We start from the raw sequence: 20,575 nt of genomic DNA, 5'->3' as shown, positions 1-20,575 counted from the left end.
TGCATCTAGAAAGACTTTAATTTTTAGAATATTTAAAAGAAAAAAAATCATCCTCCTAAGTACTTTTAAAGCATATCAAACTGTAGATTTACATTTGATTAAGTCTTACAAACCAAATATGTAGAAACAGGAATCCAAATATTTCAATTCTCTGAATAAATAGAACCAAATAAGGCCCAGGGACCTACAGATGAAACACAAAGCAAGTCCACAATGTCTGGGTAACGTGAGTTAGGGCCCTTCCATTTTGTCCTGGAAGGTAATTAGTTCTCTCTGTTGCATGTGTCCACATTTATTCAGATTGTTAGAGATATAGCATTCTGAAACTTAGAACATTATAAGCTACACACTCTTCCAAACTATTGTTGATATAATCTAATTCAAAATAAAAAAATTGTTAGACTTTCATGAAGCTCCTGCTTACCTACAGCAAAACGTAACTTTTGAACAAGAACATACTATCATATAACTTAAAATAATCAGTAAGTTAGGATGATCATTGCCTTGTTAATCAATCCAGGAGGCTCTCAATTCCCGTTTGGCTTTCAAACCACCTGTACGTCTGTGCATTAATCACTGACACCCGAACAGACGTCCCATGCTGATCCCAGTGTTCACCTGCGGCAGAGAACGAACACGCACAGCTATCACACCACGCAGTGCTGGTTTGTCGTTATTTGACCATTTTGCTGCATTTTTCTTTATATTTTATTTGAGTAAGTGGAAGAAGGAAAAAAATCAAATGGTTGACATTGTAAGAACCATTATCTCTACATTTAACACAACTGAGATAAGAATAGAAATTAAGAGGAACAAGAAATCTTTTGCCTCATAGGGCATAGGACTTAAACCAGTTGGCTGTGTTCAACTGAGAAAAAAGGCAAATGCAGAAATATTGAAAATAAGTTATCTAAGATTATGTCTAAAAAATGAAGCATAATTGGGAATGGCAGGGTGATTTAAAATCTCTACAATTCCTTCCTATTTCAGTCCACTATCTTTTGCAGAACCAATTTTCACATACATTTTTAGGAATGATTTGAGTATGATCTGAAAGAAGGGAACTTCCTGTACTGAAAAAGAAAAAAATTGGCCCAAGACCAATTTGTTTATATTTACTGAATTATTCTATATTAAATCTACATGAATGAAGATTAGAAAAAATTGCCTTAGCAATCAACAAATGCAAAACAAAAAAATTAAATACTAATCTACAACAAATTTGCTACACAAGAGACATTTATTAATGTTCTGTTGTATTTACAGTTTTAACATAGCAAACCAAGGTGAATAATCACTTGGCAGAAAGCACATCATTCTACATTTATAACACATCAGTTTCTGCTAACACATTGTAAAAGCAAGTAGTACATACAGTATGTTAGGGATCATCTCAAAAGTTCCAAGCAAATTCTTTGCTCCTAGTAACTAATCCCCTCCCTTCCCCCAGCCCTTGGCCTAATCATCATCAGGAGATAAGAGAAAAAGAAAAAGAAGGAATAGGAGGTGCTAATCATACAGAAAGTGTCCAGAATTGCATTTTAATAATTAAGCTGTTTTTGTCCCTGTCCTTTCTATTTTATACAGTGACAACACATTTACAATCCCTTAGGCACACAATAAAGAACAACAAGTACTGCAAAATTTAGAATACAAACTATAAAAAAATTAATGCTTATTATTTTCCAATTAAGAACATATTCTTGACCAAACCTCAAATGTATTTGCACTATGGTTTTGCTTTCAGGTGTTCACAATACAATTGCATCAATTTCTAGATTAATTTTCACAGTAACTATGAATTATGTGCAGAAATGAATGCAGTCATAACGAATTTTTAACTTTTGAGAAAACCCCTTTAAAATGGCCAGCATTACACATTATCTTACACTAAAATATTTTATGCCAAAGTCATTTTGAGATGGAGGATGAATAAAGCAAGATTGCCCCCTAGTGACTACAGAGACAAGGCTCATGCTATTTAAAATGACTACAAACCATAGATAAGGCATTATTAATACATCACAGACTTGATTGCGAGAGCTTTTTCAAACATTAACCACTAATGATTCCATGATTACAGAATTCTGCATTAACTACTAAAATTTAACACCTAGGAACAAATAGTGAGACGTGATCTTTTTCAACAGTACTTTATTTTGTTGAAGTAGGTGATTATTCCTGTGTTCTGCATCTTGATTCACTTCCTGCAGGTGTTCTCTTGCTTCTTGAGAGAGAATTCATAAACGCAGGAAGGCCTTTGCCAGAAAACATCTGCCAGAGAAGGATATTGAATATTGAAACTCTAGTTAGTGTGTTATTTTGGCTGAGAGAAGGATGTGGTCACAAAAGAAGGCAGGATGTTTAGAGACACAAGAAATACATTTTAACACAGCTTTAAGATTACTATACACTGACATCAAAGCATTCAATAAACATTAAATTTTCAGTTCTTAAAGTTATCAAGGACGCCAACTAGAAAGAACTTGAATGTTTTCTTGAAAATCCATGAAGTCAGGGGTCTCGCTCTCCAAACTTCCTAACAAAAGAATGAAACTCAAGTAGCAAGTACTTCATCTCACACTTAACCTCAATAGCAATTACTGAAACTTGAAGACAAAGAGACAGTAAGATCCAAGCACATACATAGGTCATTTTCCTAATACACCTGAAGCTACTGTTTACTCTGTCAAAGCTGCCAGGTCTCACACAACCAAGATTTCTAGTAAGGATGCCAATCATGTCATGTTGTCTCAGAGCATGGCAAAGTTAAAAAACGACTTTTAAACTCAGAGGTATCACAAGTACTTTTAAAAATAAATTAGAAAAATAGGCAATGTTATTTTGGGCATGTGTCTCTGAAGAAAAGATATCTGTAGCCCCAAACTACTTTTTAAAATGGAATGTATAGCCCTGGCCAGGTGGCTCAGTTGGTAGTTGTCCCATACACTAAAAGGTTGTGAGTTCAATCTCCAGTTGGGGTGTATACGGGACTCAATAGATCCATGTTTTTCTCTCTCTCCCATTCTCTCTCTAAAATCAATAAACATATCCTCCATGAGAATTTTAGAAAACAAATAAAAATAAAATGGAATATACATGACTGAAATAAATAATGTCCATAAATTTTGTTAAATGCAGTTTTCATCCAATACTTTGAGGCATTTCTGTACTGGCATAATAAATTGTTTTGGTTCTCATGGAAATAATGGGGAAAAGTACAAGTAACTCCCTATATTAATGCTAAAAGAAACATGAAAGAGATACATTAACTACTTAACAAATATTTATTGAGAAAGTACTTTATGCTACTCTGCACCAAGAGAATTGGATGACCTCATATATAGGCAGGCCCCTTTAGCTTACTTTTCCATCTTTCCAAATTACTATAAAAGCCACAAGCAGCCTTTTTATATCTTTTCTGATTAGACGGCTGTGTACATGTTTAAAAGGCTGACAAAAAGCAGAGAAGCTACAACATTGGAGGAAATCCACATATTCTTTATAAACTTAACTAGAGGCCCAGTGCACGCAATTAGTGCACGGGGGGCGAGGTGTGTGTCCCTCAGCCCAGCCTTCACCCTCTCCAATATGGGACGAACCTCTCAAAATCCAGGACTGCTGGCTCCCAACCGCTCACCTGCCTGCCTGCTTGATTACCCCTAACCGTTTCTGCCTGCCAGCCTGATCACCCCCTAACCATTCTCCTGCCAGCCTGATCGACGCCTAACTGTTCCCGACGGCCCAATTGCCCCTAACTGCCCTCCCCTACAGCCTGGTCGCCCCCAACTGCCCTCCCCTGCTGGCCCAGTAACCCCTAACTGCCCTCCCCTGCCAGCCTGGTTGCCCCTAACTGCCCTCCCCTGCAGGCCTGGTCCCACCCAACTGCCGTCCCCTGCTGGCCTGGTCCCCGCCAACTGCCCTCCCCTGCTGGCCTGGTCACCCCCAACTGTCCTCCCCTGCAGGCCTGGGTCCCCCCGCAACTGTCCTCCCCTGCAGGCCTGGTCTCCCCCAACTGCCCTCCTCTGCCGGCCTGGTCACCCCTAACTGCCCTCCCCTGCTGGCCTGATCGCCCACAACTGCCCTCCCCTGAAGGCCATCTTGTGGCGGCCATCTTGTGTCCACATGGGGGCAGCCATCTTTGACCACATGGGGGCAGCCATCTTGTGTGTTGGAGTGATGGTCAATTGGCATATTACGCTTTTATTAGATAGGATATTTCACCAAACTCCAAATTCAGTTGGTGTTTTGATTTAAAGTAAACCAATGATACTGGCACAAGTGCAACTTTTCTTTAGACTGAAAAACCTTAAAATGTGCAGGGTCAAAGATGCAAGAATTTAAGAAATTCTAAAAGCCAAGCAGAAGCAAAAAGAAAATTGGTAGACTGATGTCAAATGGGGGTTTTTGCAATGAGTCCAGACTCAATACAAACCTAAGTAACTTCAGTTTTATCAGTTTCCATAAATAGATAAAAACTAATGTAACTATTATTAGGTTGAAACACTAGAGTTTGCAAGAACATATAATACAGTCCAGATGACTACCTAGCTATTTTCCTCACTGCTTCCACAGCAGTTAATTAGCTTTAATAGATCCCTCAAGCCAGAGCCACCCCAAAAAACATTAAAAACCCACTAAGAGGACAACCTACATGGGTTGCTATGGGTGATCTTAATCACCATACAAACTCCACATGAAAAAGACTACTTAAAGAGGCACAGTTGTTACAATAATGGTGGAACACAAACTGGAGGAAAGACAGGTTTTAGGGCCTCGGACATCATTACTAAACTGTACATCATGCTTCAGAAGCAAAAGGAATCCAACAGTCTACGAATCAATTAATTGCAAGAGGAAAACAACCATTTCTTCTTGGACACTGTGATTTTTTTAAAGGAAAAAATCACACTGGAAACATTTTTACTGTCTTGCTACTTTAAAACACAGTCCAATAAATCAAACTTTAGCTTGAGGTGAATTTTCTCCAATAAGAGAGATATTAAAGGGGGAGGGGATACTATAGAAAAAGGGAAATGAAAGCATTTGGAAGAAGTTAAATCATCATATGGAAAAGGTTAAACTATCTTAAGACTAGCAGGTATAGCTCACCAGTCTTAGCAATCACTATCTAACTACAAAGAGCCCTATTATCTCATTAATGCCAGAGCTTACAAGTTCTCTTTCTTCTTATTTCAGATGTTGTTAAAATAACAGAATTTAAAATCTATTATACTTCATATGCACAAGTGCTTTTGGAATAGCAGATAGCAGGTAACTGTGCTACCACCTTGCAGCTATTAATTACCCTCAATGACCTGGCAGCACCAGAGTAGTGCTAGAACATAGAAATGTAATACTGGTAAGAGAAAGTATGAACACCTCACATATTTTAACATTTCAGATAAAGATGTTTCTACAAGGTATCTGTTTCTTTTTTTACAACACAGAAGGAACATTTTGTCTTTTCTGCTTCCTCACAGTCACACTTCTTGATGCCCATGTGCCACCTCCAGCAGTTCCTTCTGGCTTTTCCGGCTGTGGGTAGGAACCAGATTTCCTTTTTTACCCTTAAATGGGCTTTCAAAAGGGAACCTGAGAGCTGCCCCTATGCTAGTAACACATAAGCTTTAGTGCTCGGCTTTTGTAACATCTACTTGGGCTCATTACTAGCAAAAAGACGCCCCTGGGGTCACAGCGCGCGCGCACGCGCACTGCTTTTTTGATAGCCTGGAAAGTCACTATTCCTATACCTTTTCCAGTAAAATGTTAGATCTTAGTACAGCATGGGAATTAAGTTATTTTGTTTTAGCAAAGTTATTTTTAAAATTTCCTACCTGTGTCTTTCTGGCAAAAAGTAAGCCTCTAGCTAGCTTTTAACTAGTGACATCTCCATTAAAGAAAGTAAGAAAAAGAAGTCTCAATGAAAGAAAATAAAATATTTACTTTTCACATAATGGTTTTCTAGCACATATTTAATTAAAACTAAATTTCCTCTGAACTAGAGAAAGAAAATATTCTACATTTGGATCTAGATGGACAGTTCTTCTCCCTATCAATTGTCAAAAGAAATTCAGTCTCATGGGATATTATAGCTTACCCCTCTGGGGATACTGAAAATTAGTAAGGAAGTCATTAGAATTCCAATTGCTGCTCTAAGTCCCCAAACCCTTAATTTAGAGCTCTGAATCCTCTAGGCATGTCAGGAATAATTTAGAATCAACTAGAATAGTACAGTCAGACAGAAGAGCAAAGAAACTCTACCCTGCACTCCAATGGGGGAAGCTCGCAAACCTCAGAGTTTTTGAGAACTCCTAAAACTCCAATCTAAGGTTTCTGACTCCCAAATCCAGACAAGCAGGCCTATAACCAACCTCACAGATCCAATAGCATTATTACCAAGAACTGCCTCGTTCAAACCGTAACCCTAAAGATGCTTCATTTTACACTCAGGATACATCCATGAAACATTTCAGAGATTTCAGAAAATCAAAACAAATTAAATCAGCCTGGCCAAAGTGACTCAACTGGTTGAGTGTAGTCCTGTGCCCTGAAAGACTTCCAGGTCAATTCCCAGTCAGGGCATGTGCTATGTACCAAACCAAAGGCAGCTGATACATGTTTCTCTCTCACATTGCTGTTAATTTCTCTCCCTCCTCTCTCCTCCCTCACTCTCTCTCTCTTAGCATGTCTTCCGGTGAGGATTTTAAAAAAATAATCAGCCCTGGCCAGTGTATCCCAATGGCTGGAGTGTCGGCCAGCACACCGAAGGGCTGCAGGTTCAATTCTGCTCAAAGGTAGGTATCTAGGTTTCGGGTTTGTTCCCTGGCCCTGGCTGGGGCAAGTACAGGAGGCAATCAATCAATGCGTCTCTTTCACATCCATGTTTCTGTCTCTCCCCCTCCCTTCCACTCTCTCTAAAAATCAATGGAAAAAATATCCTCTGGTGAGGATTAACAAAAAAAGAAAAAGAAAAAAGAAAAAAATCAACAAATTTACAGAACTTTAAATAAAGTCTCTAACAATTCAGTAAAACTGAAAAGTTCACGCTTTCTCTCCACCTGGTCATTTGTTAGGTATTAGAAGCAAGATGAAGGTGTGCAGTTCCCTAATAAAGACTGAAATTCTAACAGAAGAATGAAGAGAACAGACAGAGCTGTGATCTCAGTCCACTTAAAAATTCAAAGCTACCTTTTGACTAGACTTAGAGAAAATATTATTTAAAGAAAATCTGTCCCCTCAGTATACTTTGGTTTAGGGAAAATCCAAATCTGCAGGTGATTTTAATGCCCTTTGTAAGAATGTGAGCTATGGTACCCCCAAAGGATTAATTAACTTCTGAACCTGTGGTAGGTAAGAGTTAAATCCAAAGCATGGAAGTGACTATAAAATATAGTAAGACAGAAAAAAGAAAAAAAGATGACAATGGTAATTACATAAAAATTACATAAAACTACACAGAACATCTACGGTAATAAGCCTCTTAGAGTTAAGATGTCCTAGACCAGTGGTTCTCAACCTTTCTAATGCCGCGACCCTTTAATACAGTTCCTCATGTTGTGGTGACCCCCAACCATAAAATTATTTTCGTTGCTACTTCATAACTGTAATTTTGCTACTGTTATGAATCGGAATGTAAATATCTGTGTTTTCCGATGGTCTTAGGCGACCCTAAAAGGTTGAGAACCGCGGCATTAGAAAGGTTGAGAACCACTGTCCTAGACACAAAGAAAGACCCATCATAGGCATCAAGGCCTAGGCCAGTGTTGTCTATGTCCATGTGTACCCAGACTTTGTAACCTAATTCAAACTCAGGGCATGCCTGAATTTAAGCACACAATAAACATAACCTTTCTTTTTAAAAAAAATCATAAACACACAGTAATTATTTTTTGTTGTTGTTGTTAATCCTCACCAGAGGGTATTTTGCCATTGATTTTTTTTTTTTTTTTTTTAGGGCAAATGGGAGAGAGAGGGAAAGACAGAGAGAAATATCGATGTGAGAGAAACACATTGATTTGTTGCCTCTGACCAGGGCCAGGGCCCGAGGAGCCTGCAACCAAGGTACGTGCCCTTGACCGGGATGGAACCTGGGACCCTTTGGTCCGCAGGCCAACGCTCTATCCACTGAGCCAAACTGGCTAGGGCCACACTGGTATTCTTAATGACTAAAATTTTACTTCAAATAAAAGTGCATAGTCCCTTGAAGAAAACAACTTTAACCAACACAAGACTTAAGTGCTTTGTATGCTTGAATTTTTATAAGAAACGCTATGAATACACTCCACCTGCATGTATCTGAGCTTATCTAGCACTAAAGCCTTCTGTTACTTGCATAAAAGTACACATGTAAAGTGTTTAATACAATATCTGATATATGGAAAAGTTGGTGTTAGTTTTTATTATGCATGCTTGAAACAAATTTTGGTACACTCAAGTTCTCATCATATTTTGCTGCTTAAAACTTTCAATGCTATCCCACCAACTGGCAAATTAAATACTTTCTTTTCTAGAAACATTAGAGGCCCGGTGCATGAATTCGTGCACATTGAAAGGAAATTAATTAGAAGCAATATTTTAGAGGCCAGGGAGGGACTGAGGAAGATTGGCTCCAGGGTGTGTCCAGCCTGCCTCGCTCAGTCCCAATCGGCTGGACCCCCAGCAGCAAGCTAACCTACTGGTTGGAGTGTCTGTCCCTGGTGGTCAGTGTGCGTCATAGTGACTGGTAGAGCAGTTGACCGAAGGTCAGACACTTAGCATATTGGGCTTTTATATAGATACATTCTGAGACCTACACAAATCTTCAACATTGAAAACTCCACCCTTAGCATATGATTAGCTAAATAAACTATGATAACCCAAGAGCAAATACTGAACAAACTGATTGATGTTCAGATGGAGTTAGCCTTGAATTGAGCCAACATGTCACGAAGTTTAAAGTGCTGCTCTATGGATTCTATTGGCTCCACTGCAAATGGGCTTAGTATTCAAGATATTAGTATTCAGGACAGCTATTTGTTCAAACTGTGGTCCCTTGGGCAAGCTTCATACTTCTCATCCTGTATTTCTGCTCTCCACTCTGCCTCGAGTGATTCTGAAATTCTTCCCCACCCAGCTAATTTCCACTAATATAAATGCTACCTATCATTTAAAGCTTATCTCAATTGCTACACCCTTTACAAAGCCTTGCCTGAGGCTTTAACTGTCCTGGCCCCTAGATGTTGCTCAAGATACCTAGGGGCCAGGCCAGGGCTGACCCACCATCCTCAAGAGGGTTAAGGAACAAAGAGTGAAGTCCAAGGAGGACTATTAGATTTGGTACCAGAGAAACGTCGCTGGTGTAATTACCATCTCTTCTCTTTTAAATCAAAGAGCCTCTACAGGGCTTAGTCCTCCTATTCTAGGTAGGAGAAAAAACCTTTTCTCCTCTTCCTTTCGTTTGACAACCTCCCTCCACCCCCCCACCCCCCGCCCCTGCCAGAATGGTAAAATCAGCGTGCAACCCTGAAACAAGGCACCAAGAAAGCATCCCTGACTAATTTTTAAGGAATGGAAGCCTTGGTGGGCTTGTTAGAAGTCCAGGCAAAGGAGTTCCTAAAGAACACATGGTCTCTCTCAGCTTGGGGGTTTAGGGTCCTACATAATTAGAGCTGATAGGACCCTTCCCAGTATTGTCTTCTGGAACTGATACTACAGTAAGCAGTGACTTCGAGATTGGAGATCCAAAGATCTAAATCCCAAGACCCAGCCAAATATCCCAGCTCCCTGATGACCAACTACTAAGACCCCGGCCTTTTCTGCACTATCAGAACATGAGAGAATGTCTCCTCCTATGGCAGTGTTCTAACTTACCTTTTCCCACAGCTTTTTGTAGAAACACCCCTCATGAAACCAGAAGCTGCTAAAAGGCAAGGACTGTCGTTTCATTACCTGCTCCATATCCCCTACCACAGGAGGTACGCTCCACTCTGATTGAATAGAAATCTGCAATTATCACATCATTACACTGGGATTAGAGTAAAGTTTGATTTTTCTTTAATACCTTTAATAAATAAAGAGAACTCTGGTCCTGGGGAGATTTGAGAAAGTTTCTGGCATCTTCCGAACCTTTGCATAATTGATAAATCCTCTGAGAAACAGGAGAAAGCCTAATTTAAAAAAGAAAAATCAGAAATAAATTTATAACTTCTTCATTAAGTCTCCTCCCCGGAAATGTCCCTCTAGATAGCACTAATTCATCGGTTTTCTACTAAAAGCTATTAAGACATAAGCAACTTCCTCCAAAGCTTTCAAAGAATTTCCACACCAAATTTTCCATTTCTCACTAAAAAAACATAATCTCAAAAATCAAATAAAAGCCTTTTGCACATTCAGAATCTAATTGGTCTAAAAAGGAAATAAAAAAAGATGGGGCTAAACATCTATATTTGAAAGCCTCAGTAAGAAACATTATCAAAATCTACCTTCTGAGTTCCAAAAGAGCATTCCAAGATAATTAACTCAAAACAAAAAAAAAGAGAGAGAGGTGATAAACTGGTTTTCTCAAGTGAAAACAAGTTTCATCCTTTCTTGTCATGGGGGTTTTTTTCTTGTCAACAGTACATAATGTTGACCACTAGATGTCAGGATCCCCTTACCTATTATAGCGATTCTTTTATTTTCAACTCTAAACTCTATTTCTTCATTCTTAAAAAATACATACAAATAGGGCACTCTGCCATTTACTTACCAGGCAGGTAATAAGACTGACATGTATGGCTACACCAGATTCTACACATTCACGTAGTCTGCACCTCTTGGAAGAGTGAGCTGGAAGGCGGTGTGCCCTCTAACGGGAGCTCAGACACTCTCAGCCCTCCTCCTTCAGAGATGGCCCCTAAGTCTTAGACACATTTTTAAACACCTTTAGACCTGGTCCTTATAGAAAAAACTCCAAAAAGGTTGGTTCTCTCTGCAAGAGAAGTTCCAAAAATGACCCAAACATTGGGTCCAGATGCACTTTATACACATCCAAAGTCTCACCATTTTTTTGCTCACTACTAAGCAGCAAGATAGCAAGAATGATCAATTATAAGGTATTATAAATTTATATCTCATATATCTTCAATATAAAGAAGGAAATCAGCCCATTAAATTTCTCTAAATTATCTACGGTCAATAATCAACATGAAAATATGCTTAATGGCTCTTCCTTGGTTCCTTCAGGATTTGCTTGGACTTGCGGCTTGGGGGAAGAAGGGGAGTCAGCTTTTCTCTTAAAGACAGTTTAAGAATAAGAAAGGCAAGGACTATTCCTCCAAAGTAACTCTCTGGCAGGTCATTTTTATTATTAAGCTTCTCAATAATCATGGGGGAGGGGATCATATTTCTCTTTCCTTGGAATTACAATGACTACTGGTAAAGTAGGAAGGTGAGTAATGGCATGATGGATGACTTGTATTTTCTAAATATAATTTAGGGTCAGCAATGCATGAGACAAAGGTAAGTCCTGAATGTATTAAGTACCTGCTGGGCATAGTGCTACACTGTGCTAGCCAGACCCATTAGTAGCACTGCCATCAGGGGTCTAAATTAAGGAGGCAGCAAAAAGGCCCAAACCAGGAAATAGGAGAAAGAGATGTCACAGAAGCAGAGCAAGGCAATTATACCATCTTTAATAGACATATGGATATAATGGCCCTGCTATCATTTTATAGAAATGGTAGTGGTCTGTTACTATCAAAAATATTTTCTTTACAAAGAATGAAGAAGCCAACAATATTTACCTCAATGTTCATTTCTTTGCTTTAAAATATCTTAGAAAAAAATTTTAAATAGATATTTAGAGTAAAAAATAAAACCTTAAGACCAACCTGAAATGTCTGGTATTTTTTTTAAAAAAAAAACCTCTGCCCAACACAAAAGAAATTCTTATTTTAACAAACTAAAGAATTCTGGAAACCCAATAGTGGTTCTTCCAGAAATTATGTCCAACAGGGCTATATATTTTCTGTTTTCTACTGACAGATCCAACACACATACTCATGAGTTCAACTGGTTACAATATGCGTATAAGCAATTTGGGGTTAAGTCTATGACTTTAAGCAATAATTCACAAGGGGGGAAAAAAATCCAGACTATAAAGTCTTCTTATCAGTGTCCCACTGGTCACGGGAACCTGAGAAGTGAATACAAATGAGTTAGGAAAAACCTACAACTACTAACATACATTTTATTAACATTCATTTTATTCAGATGGCGAAAGCCTAATTTTTAAGAGAGAAATATTTTTAAAAATATACTTATTGTTGATTACTCTACCGCTGAATAATATGATGAGGGTTTACTAAAAGTAATCTCACTTCTAAAATTTAACATAATCTTTTCTCTCCTTTGTCTATGTTAAAAGCACTTACCTAAAACCAGGAACACCCACCAGAGCCAATACTGACCATCAAAGTATCCAGGGAAATAAGTGGAAAACTGAAAAAAAACAAAACAAAAACATTTCATAGCAGCTTAGCAGATATAATTTCACATTTTAACTTACAGGCACACAAAACATAAAACTTTGTTTTGTATATGAATGCTGTCCTTTAGCTCTTAAAAATAAATAAAAGTGCCCTAGGAGGTTTGGCTCAGTGGATAGAGCGTCGGCCTGCGGACTGAAGGTTTGATTCACTGCCCGGGCTGCAGGCTCGATCCCCAGTAGGGGATGTGCAGGAGGCTGCCAATCAATGATTCTCTCTCATCATTGGTATTTCTCCCTCTCTCTCTCTCTCCCTCCCTTTCTCCCTTCCTCTCTGAAACCAATAAAAATATCTTTAAAAATAATAAATAAATAAATAAATAAATAAAAGTATTTTATATATTACTGGTTTGAAGTGCTTACAACATAAATAAATATATTTATTTCACAGGATGTTATTCTGGACAATGGGAATTGAAGCCTGCTGAGAAGATTTCCCTGCTCTTAAAGGGAAAAGGAAAAGAACCAATAGTTCCCTTTTTTCTGTTGAGCACTGTGGGTTTCTGTGACAATGCTTTAACCTTCAGGGAGGAGCAGCTATACCAACATGCTGAACAGTTGTCTCTGATGATGTCAATAAAACACTGATTTAACTAATCTCCATGTCAAGACTTGTTTTCTTAGATAACAATTTTTCCCGCTGTTTTCCAAGCCATTTTAAACTAAGTTTTTGTTACCTGCATACAAAGCCATCCTAACTGATACAAATTGATTCATTAAATTCAGTTTAAAAAAAAAAACACCTGGTAACTAATTTTATGTTTTCTATTGGAGGCTTTGATGTTCAAAAATTTAACACAGTTTGTCTATGTTAAAACCTGAGTATTAAAATATAGTATTTTATTTCTTAATAAAATAACAAGGAAGATTTAGAGAATGAGAAACCTCTTTAGGGCTTGGGTTCTTAACCTCAAATCCATGTTTTAGATGAGTACATATTAGCTGTCTGGGGGAAAAGCCCGTAACTTTTATCAGATTCTCAAAGGAACTTGGGCTCTAGCCCATTTGGCTCTGTGGATAAAGTGTTGGCCTGCGGACCAAAGGGTCCCTGGTTTGATTCCAGTCAAGGGCATGTACCTTGGTTGCAGGCTCCTCCCCACCCAGGCCCTAGTCAGGGTGCGTGCAAGAGGCAATCAATTGATATGTTTCTCTCTCTTCCACTCTCTCTAAAAGATCAATGGAAAAATATCCTCGGGTGAGGATTAACAACAACAAAAAAAAAGGATCTTGGAATCCTAAAAAATGATAACTTCTTTAGAATAAATAAGTTTGAAAAACCCCAGTGGTCAGTCAACACCCATTAATTAGTTAATAATGCCAAATTATGATAACTTGTTTTATTTATTTATAAAGTTGTCAATAGCAATAAACTTACTTGAAATCAGAAGACACTTGAAGAGACTAGATCTTTTATAACTTTAAATTACTTCATGCAATTCTAACTTCCAAATCACTGAAGATATCTCTAATTTACTTTATAGATAAGAACCCCTAATGGAGCAGCACTTGTTAAACAGCTAAAGATAAATAAAAAATAAAATAAAGAGAGAGAGAGAGAGAAAGTAGGTCGTGAAAAACCTGTTGGATAGATGCCCCAATATTCACTAGATTTGACTACAAAACTTGTATGCGTGAACCAATTGCAACTGACTTAGGTTCAACTTCATGATACCAGAACAAAGACAAACCAAAAATCATTTTAAATGTTGACATAATGCAAATAAAGCAAATGAAAAAAATAAAATATTCAAAATTATTCTATTTTTTGTTTCTCTACAGAGTGTATCATCTCTGGTGTACGACTTACCCTGACAATCAAGATCCACTTAATTAGGGAGAGACCAAATCCTGAAATGGCCCCATACCTTCCTGCAGCTGAAGTGGTCAGGCAAAAAGACAGGAAAAACCCAATCCAGTTAAAGAGGAATGCCACTGTAAAAGCAGAAAGAAAAAAGATGTCAGACATGTCCTATTACCCTAGAGCAAGCGTGTGCCCTCTGACTTGCTTTTGCTTAAATGGCTTTCCCAAGGATAAAAGAGAGCCCAGCCTGCCCTCCACAACCCTTACCCACTCTCCCACAGCAACCAAGAAAACATCCTCTCTGAATATCAGATGATACACTATTATAGCTACTGCTGTTCACTTTCAAAAATGCCTTAACTGTATATTTATGACGTTGCTATATGTGTTAGACTTCAATAAAGAAAATAAATGCCTTAAACATTAAATTAATGCTCCCAAATAATTTGATTCAAGTCATTCATCTTCCTGCTTCTATAAATTTTGATAGTTTACATAACATCACCTCTAAAAGCATTGCATTTCCTTCATATATTTTTAATACAACAAATAAAAGAAATAAGGTCGCTCACTTTAAGTGAGGCACATGGAAAGATAAATGCAAAACATTAAGGGGACAAAAATCATGCTGACTTAGATCTGTTAGAAAATAAAAGCTCACAAAAAACAAAATTCATCAAAGGCACAGGTCAGGTACAAGTAAGAGCAAGGCTTAGGAGCCCTGCAGACCGGAAAGATGAGCTTGGCTCATGCATAAATGCAACAGCCCCGTAACCACTTTAATTATTTAATTATTTTAATATTTTCCATAGAAATTCATAAAAGTAGAAGACAAAGAGAAAGGATATTAATATAAAAGTGTACTAGCTCTAACATTTCAGTAAAAGGCACCAAATAAATGAGTTCCACTAATTATTTTAATTCAGTCAGATTCACCCATAATCCAAAGTACTCCGTCGTCTGTGGGAAGTGGCTCTGCTCTGTGTATGTACTTACTGAAAAATGTTAACATAAAAATCCCATCGTTTCCTATCCTCAGCTGGTCAGCATCATCAAAATCATCCCGACCCACAAAATCCTCATCCTACATGAAAAGAAAAAGAATAAGGTAAATTCACAATGAATTATTTCTAGACAAAGGAAAGACATCTAGAAAAAGAGAGAGGGACAAAAGTAGTACCAAGGAGAAAACTTACTGCTTTGGCTCAATTCAAAACTATGAGCATTAAGGATCAGTATGATTTTTAAATGTCATTTTGCACCTGAAACTTATATAATGTTATAAACTGATGCTACTGCAATAAAACTAAATTTTAAAAAGAGACCTAAGAGTAAGATATAATTAAAGAAAAGAACAAATCTTTCTTCCATCTCCAGTTTTCTAAGTGATTTTTTTCATTTTATAACTCAAGTTCTTTAACAATATACTTCAAAAATTATAAAACTTTTCAAAGTTCCATATATATATGTATATGTATGTGTGTGTGTGTGTGTGTGTGTGTGTGTATATATATATATATATATGTATATATATATATATATATATATATATATATAATCTTTTAAAAGGAGAACATTTACTTATATATCTGGATTAAATTCTAGAATGTCAGTAATCCAGGGCCTATTTATGAGACTGACATAGGGGAAAAAGGATGGCATCATCATACATGAAGAGTCTATAGGGCTGCCCGTTGCTCAGCTCCATAATCATTTGTTTATGTGGGAATCTAGGTCTGAAACAACCTCACTTCCAATTTTATTGGCAGATCAGATATCTTCCATCCTAACATGAAAACATAATATTGCAGGTCTAGAAGGAACATAATCTTGATCAACATTGACACCAACATACTGTAGCCTACCTTTTCAACTGAGGTAGTATGTGTTGAGACATTGAAAAATAAGTGAATATATGCTTAACAATAGAAGTGATGGACTTGTACACAGCCCAGTAAGGGTTCCTCAAATTAAACAAACAAAAAAACTTGAGGGGCAATCAAAACTTTCCCTACACAGAAAAGGAGCTTGGAAATCCACAACAAGCTGTTAACAGTGCTTCCCTTGGGGAGTTGGAACTAAAGAAAAGGGAAGGATCAGAGGCAGCTTCCATTTCTAACTTAACATGTTTCCTCTATTGTTTAAAATTTTTATAAGATTGTGTTTTTGTGGGGTTTTTTAAATACTAAATACCCAGTATTCTGACTTCATATTAGCAGGATAAATAAAGGCTTTGCCAAATTAGAAACTAATTGTTTTTTGCATAATTACTCAAAGATATACATGCTATAAAAATACATGAAAGTGAAACTAACTTATGATGGTCTGACTTTCAATTTTTCAACCATACAGTGGTGTGAAAGCGATATGCATTAATAGAAACTGGCTAGGCTAAACTAGGATGTTCATTCATAGTTTAAGTGTGTTAAATGTATTTTCAACTTACAATATTTTCAACCATCAATGGGTTTATCAGGATATAACCCCACTGACTGTTGCCAGGATAATGTTTCTAAAACACCATACGGGTCTTATCTATAAAGGATTCTGTGTGACCTGCACATAAGTCTAAATGCCTCAACCTAGTATTCAGGAGATTCTACAACCTACAAATCTTTCTCAAGCAAAACCAATGACTAAATCCACAGAACCTGCCCTGTACCTGGCTGAATTTACACCTGCTTCCTGGGCTTTTCCTTCTGGAATGCCCTCCTTAAAACTCAAGGCACATTTCAAATTCCATCTTCCCCATAATTACACAATAAAAAGGCACAGTTCTTATGCTCACTGCTCCTGTGCTGCTGCTTAGATATGGGTATTGTGTGTGTGTGGGGGAGGGGGGGAGGAAGAGGGTACCTTTTCCCTAGATGGATTTATAGCTCTTGGCAGGGACACTGCTTTATACAAAGCTTTCCATCTACCCATCTCAAAATATACAGCAAGTACATTGTATTAAAAAAGTGCTCTATATAGGTTTGCTGAATAAGAAAACCCTTTAAGATGTTCCTTGCCCAGCCAGCGTTGCTCAGTGGTTGAGCATCGACTTATGAACCAGGAGAATGCCATTGTAAAAGCAGAGAGATGGGATCTGAATTCACAGTTCGATTCCCCATCAGGGCACATGCCCAGATTGCAGGCTTGATCCGTGTGGGGTGTGTAGGAGGCAGCTGGTCAATGATTCTCTCTCATCATTGATGTTTCTTTTCTTTTCTTTTTTTTAATATATATTTTATTGATTTTTTACAGAGAGGAAGAGAGAGGGATAGAGAGTTAGAAACATTGATGAGAGAGAAACATCGATCAGCTGCCTCTTGCACACCCCCTACTGGGGATGTGCCCGCAACCAAGGTACATGCCCTTGACCGGAATCGAACCTGGGACCTTTCAGTTCTGCAGGCCGACGCTCTATCCACTGAGCCAAACCAGTTTCGGCTCATCATTGATGTTTCTATCTCTCTCTCCTTCTCCCTTCCTCTCTGAAATCAATAAAATCACATTTTTAAAAAAAGATGTTCCTAAATATGTATGTACACTTGTGAAATAAAAGTATTCTAAAGAGTTCTGTGATTAGTCAGATCTAATCTCTTGGTCTATTTCCACAGGACAGTTGCCATATATTCCAACAGGTCTACAGCGAACATACAAGGACTTTGGCGTCTAGAATATCTGCGTTTGGCTCTCATCTATGTTACTTATTAGCTACATGACTTTGGGCAAACTACTTAACCTCTCTGGTACTCAAGTTTTTATATCTGTAAAATAGGGATAATATACTAGAAATCCCTACTCTGTGATGTTACTGTGAGGACTAAAAACAATATACAAAATACTATATGAAAGCACCAAACATAGGATCAATCATGTTGTTTGTTTCCAATACATAGAAGTTACATTAAGATTGTTTTGTCCTCAAGACAGTAAGCTCCAGGAGGTTTTTAGTTTTTCCCTGGCACCTACAAGAACTGAATGCACATCACCATGCAGAATCAGCCTAATTAGGCTTATAAACTATTATTTCTGCCAAGTAGTGGTTTTAGGAGCCCCATCCCTAAAGATGTGGTCTGTAAACAGTTTCCTACCCTAAGGCCTGAACTTCTAGGGGTTGTGCCATTGTGTTACCCAGACTGAACTTCCCTTCTTTCTTATCTTTCACTCTGGTTTCCTGCCAGAACTAGAGTCTAAAGTCCTGATCACCCCACCACATTCCTGGAGACTGGATCCTGCTTCCCATTGTCTCAATATCCCAAAGCCCTACCTGTATCAGCTTCAACCTGGATGGATATTTAAACCACATCTACATCATTTACAAGTCTGACCTCAAGAACCAAGAGTGCCCCCAAATCTCGGGCTGGCTTTTATCGCACCCCACCTGCCCTCTTGTTAATTAACAACAGGTCAGATGGGATCTGAATTCACTACTGCCCTACAGATGCTGTAATCTGCACTGGTGGCACAAGGGTCATCTTAGATGATTGTCAGGACCCTTGTATGAGTTTAATTTCATAAAGTTGCACTTATTCATTATCTCCATATATCTCCCCAACAGCTACCTACCTAACACCAAAAACTGAAGTGTGCAGAAGCAAGGGGAAGTCAGTATATTTCCTAAAACAGCTCCTGCTCCAAGACACTTCAGCCATGCCAGGAGAATTGAGAAAGTGGTGATAGTAGTAAAGATACAGGGAAAATGAGCTGGCTTAACTAGTAATTTTCTTTTCATTTGTACCTTTTACCTTACCATTTTCAGGAAGAGATAAGAGTTTATTATCCCCAAAGAAAATATGCTTGTTTTTAAAAGTTAGTTGTACTTTTACTAATCAATACAATTGTAAGTAATAAATCAAAGTGGATAATAATGAAAATAACTTGATTCCCATGGACTTACTCTTCCAGGAACCAAAGGAATAGTAGCTTCAGCCTTGGTTCTCTCGGCTTCATCATAACTGGGCAGTGTGGTAGCCACATTGTAAGATGGGGGCTTTGGAAACCCAGACTCGTCTTTGTAGTCAAAATACACTGCAGAATTAAAAGGAAGTTACAATTATCTGATGATTAGCTGAACAGAGGAAAAAAAAGATTTCCACTAACTCTGGCAAACAAAAACCAGGCACTCCTCTAAGAGCACATGTACATAATTGAATCAAGAGATGGTTATAGATCAGGCGTCCTCAAACTACGGCCCGCGGGCCACATGCGGGTGTTTTTGCCGTTTTGTTTTTTTTACTTCAAAATAAGATATGTGCAGTTTGCATAGGAATTTGTTCATAGTTTTTTTTAAACTACAGTCTGGCCCTCCAACGGTGGTCTGAGGGACAGTGAACTGGCCCCATGTTTAAAAAAGTTGAGGACCCCTGTTATAGATGAATATAAGAGAGTGGGAATGATTTTTAAATTTATCTACTTCTCGCCCAATTGGTGTGGCTCAGTGGTTGATTGTCAACCTATGAAACAGGAGATCACCACTGGGATTCCTGGTCAGGGCATATGTAGGGGGGCATACAAAAGGCAGCCAAACAATGATTCTGTCTCATTATTAATGTTTCTATCTCTCTCTCCCTCTCCCTACCTCTCTAAAATCAATAAAAATATGTTTAAAAAAAAGAAAGAAAAAACAACTTCAGGTGAAATGCAGATGTAAATGGGAAAGGTAAAATATCAAATTTTTTAGAAATATATACAGGAAAATGTGTTAAACTAAATCTGTCACCTAAGAAACTTGGGTGTTTTTTTTTTCCCCACAAGTCAAAATAACTATTTAACATACATACATAGATATACATATACTAGAGGCCCAGTGCACAGATTCATGCACCAATGGGATCCCTCGGCCTGGCCTGCGGGGATCAGGCCGAAACTGGCAGTCGGACATCCCCCGAGGGGTCCCGGATTGCGAGAGGGCATAGGCCTCTAGTATGCATATAAGATCTTTGATTAATCTCTTTCCACCCTCTCCACTTCTCTCTGAAATTCATCAGTCTGTTCCATGTTTCCATGCCTGTGGTTTCCACTCCTGTGTTGAGCGTCTGCCCCCTGGTGGTCAGTGTCATAGCTACTGCACTGTCGGCAGATCACTTAGGCTTTTATATATAGATATAGATATAGATATAGATATAGATATAGATATAGATATAGATATAGATATAGATATAGATATAGATATATGCATGTATACATATACACATGTGTATGTATATGTTATAAAATATTCCATACAACTTCCTATCAAATTTCTTTTTACTTTTAAATCAAATCATACTAAAGTCACA

At 38.0% G+C, this 20,575-nt stretch overlaps 1 protein-coding gene across 1 annotated transcript in view; it reads right to left on the bottom strand.

Annotated features, from left to right (window-relative positions):
* Positions 1-1,221: 1,221 nt before the first annotated feature.
* Positions 1,222-20,575, bottom strand: part of NDFIP1 (Nedd4 family interacting protein 1) — a 42,349-nt gene continuing 22,995 nt past the window's right edge. Inside the window, exons 3-8 of the mRNA XM_079770133.1 lie at positions 19,195-19,325; positions 15,306-15,393; positions 14,316-14,440; positions 12,396-12,462; positions 10,043-10,148; positions 1,222-2,274 (exon numbers count right to left, since the gene is read on the bottom strand). Coding sequence (XP_079626259.1) covers positions 10,045-10,148; positions 12,396-12,462; positions 14,316-14,440; positions 15,306-15,393; positions 19,195-19,325 — 515 coding nt within the window. The 3' untranslated portion in view covers positions 1,222-2,274; positions 10,043-10,044. The remainder of the gene's footprint in view (positions 2,275-10,042; positions 10,149-12,395; positions 12,463-14,315; positions 14,441-15,305; positions 15,394-19,194; positions 19,326-20,575) is intronic.

The sequence above is a fragment of the Cnephaeus nilssonii genome (assembly GCF_951640355.1).
Source record: "Cnephaeus nilssonii genome assembly, chromosome: 5".
NCBI lineage: Eukaryota > Metazoa > Chordata > Mammalia > Chiroptera > Vespertilionidae > Cnephaeus > Cnephaeus nilssonii.
The sequence above is the reverse complement of the archived record's forward strand: the minus strand, read 5'-3'. Positions and strand labels throughout refer to the sequence as shown.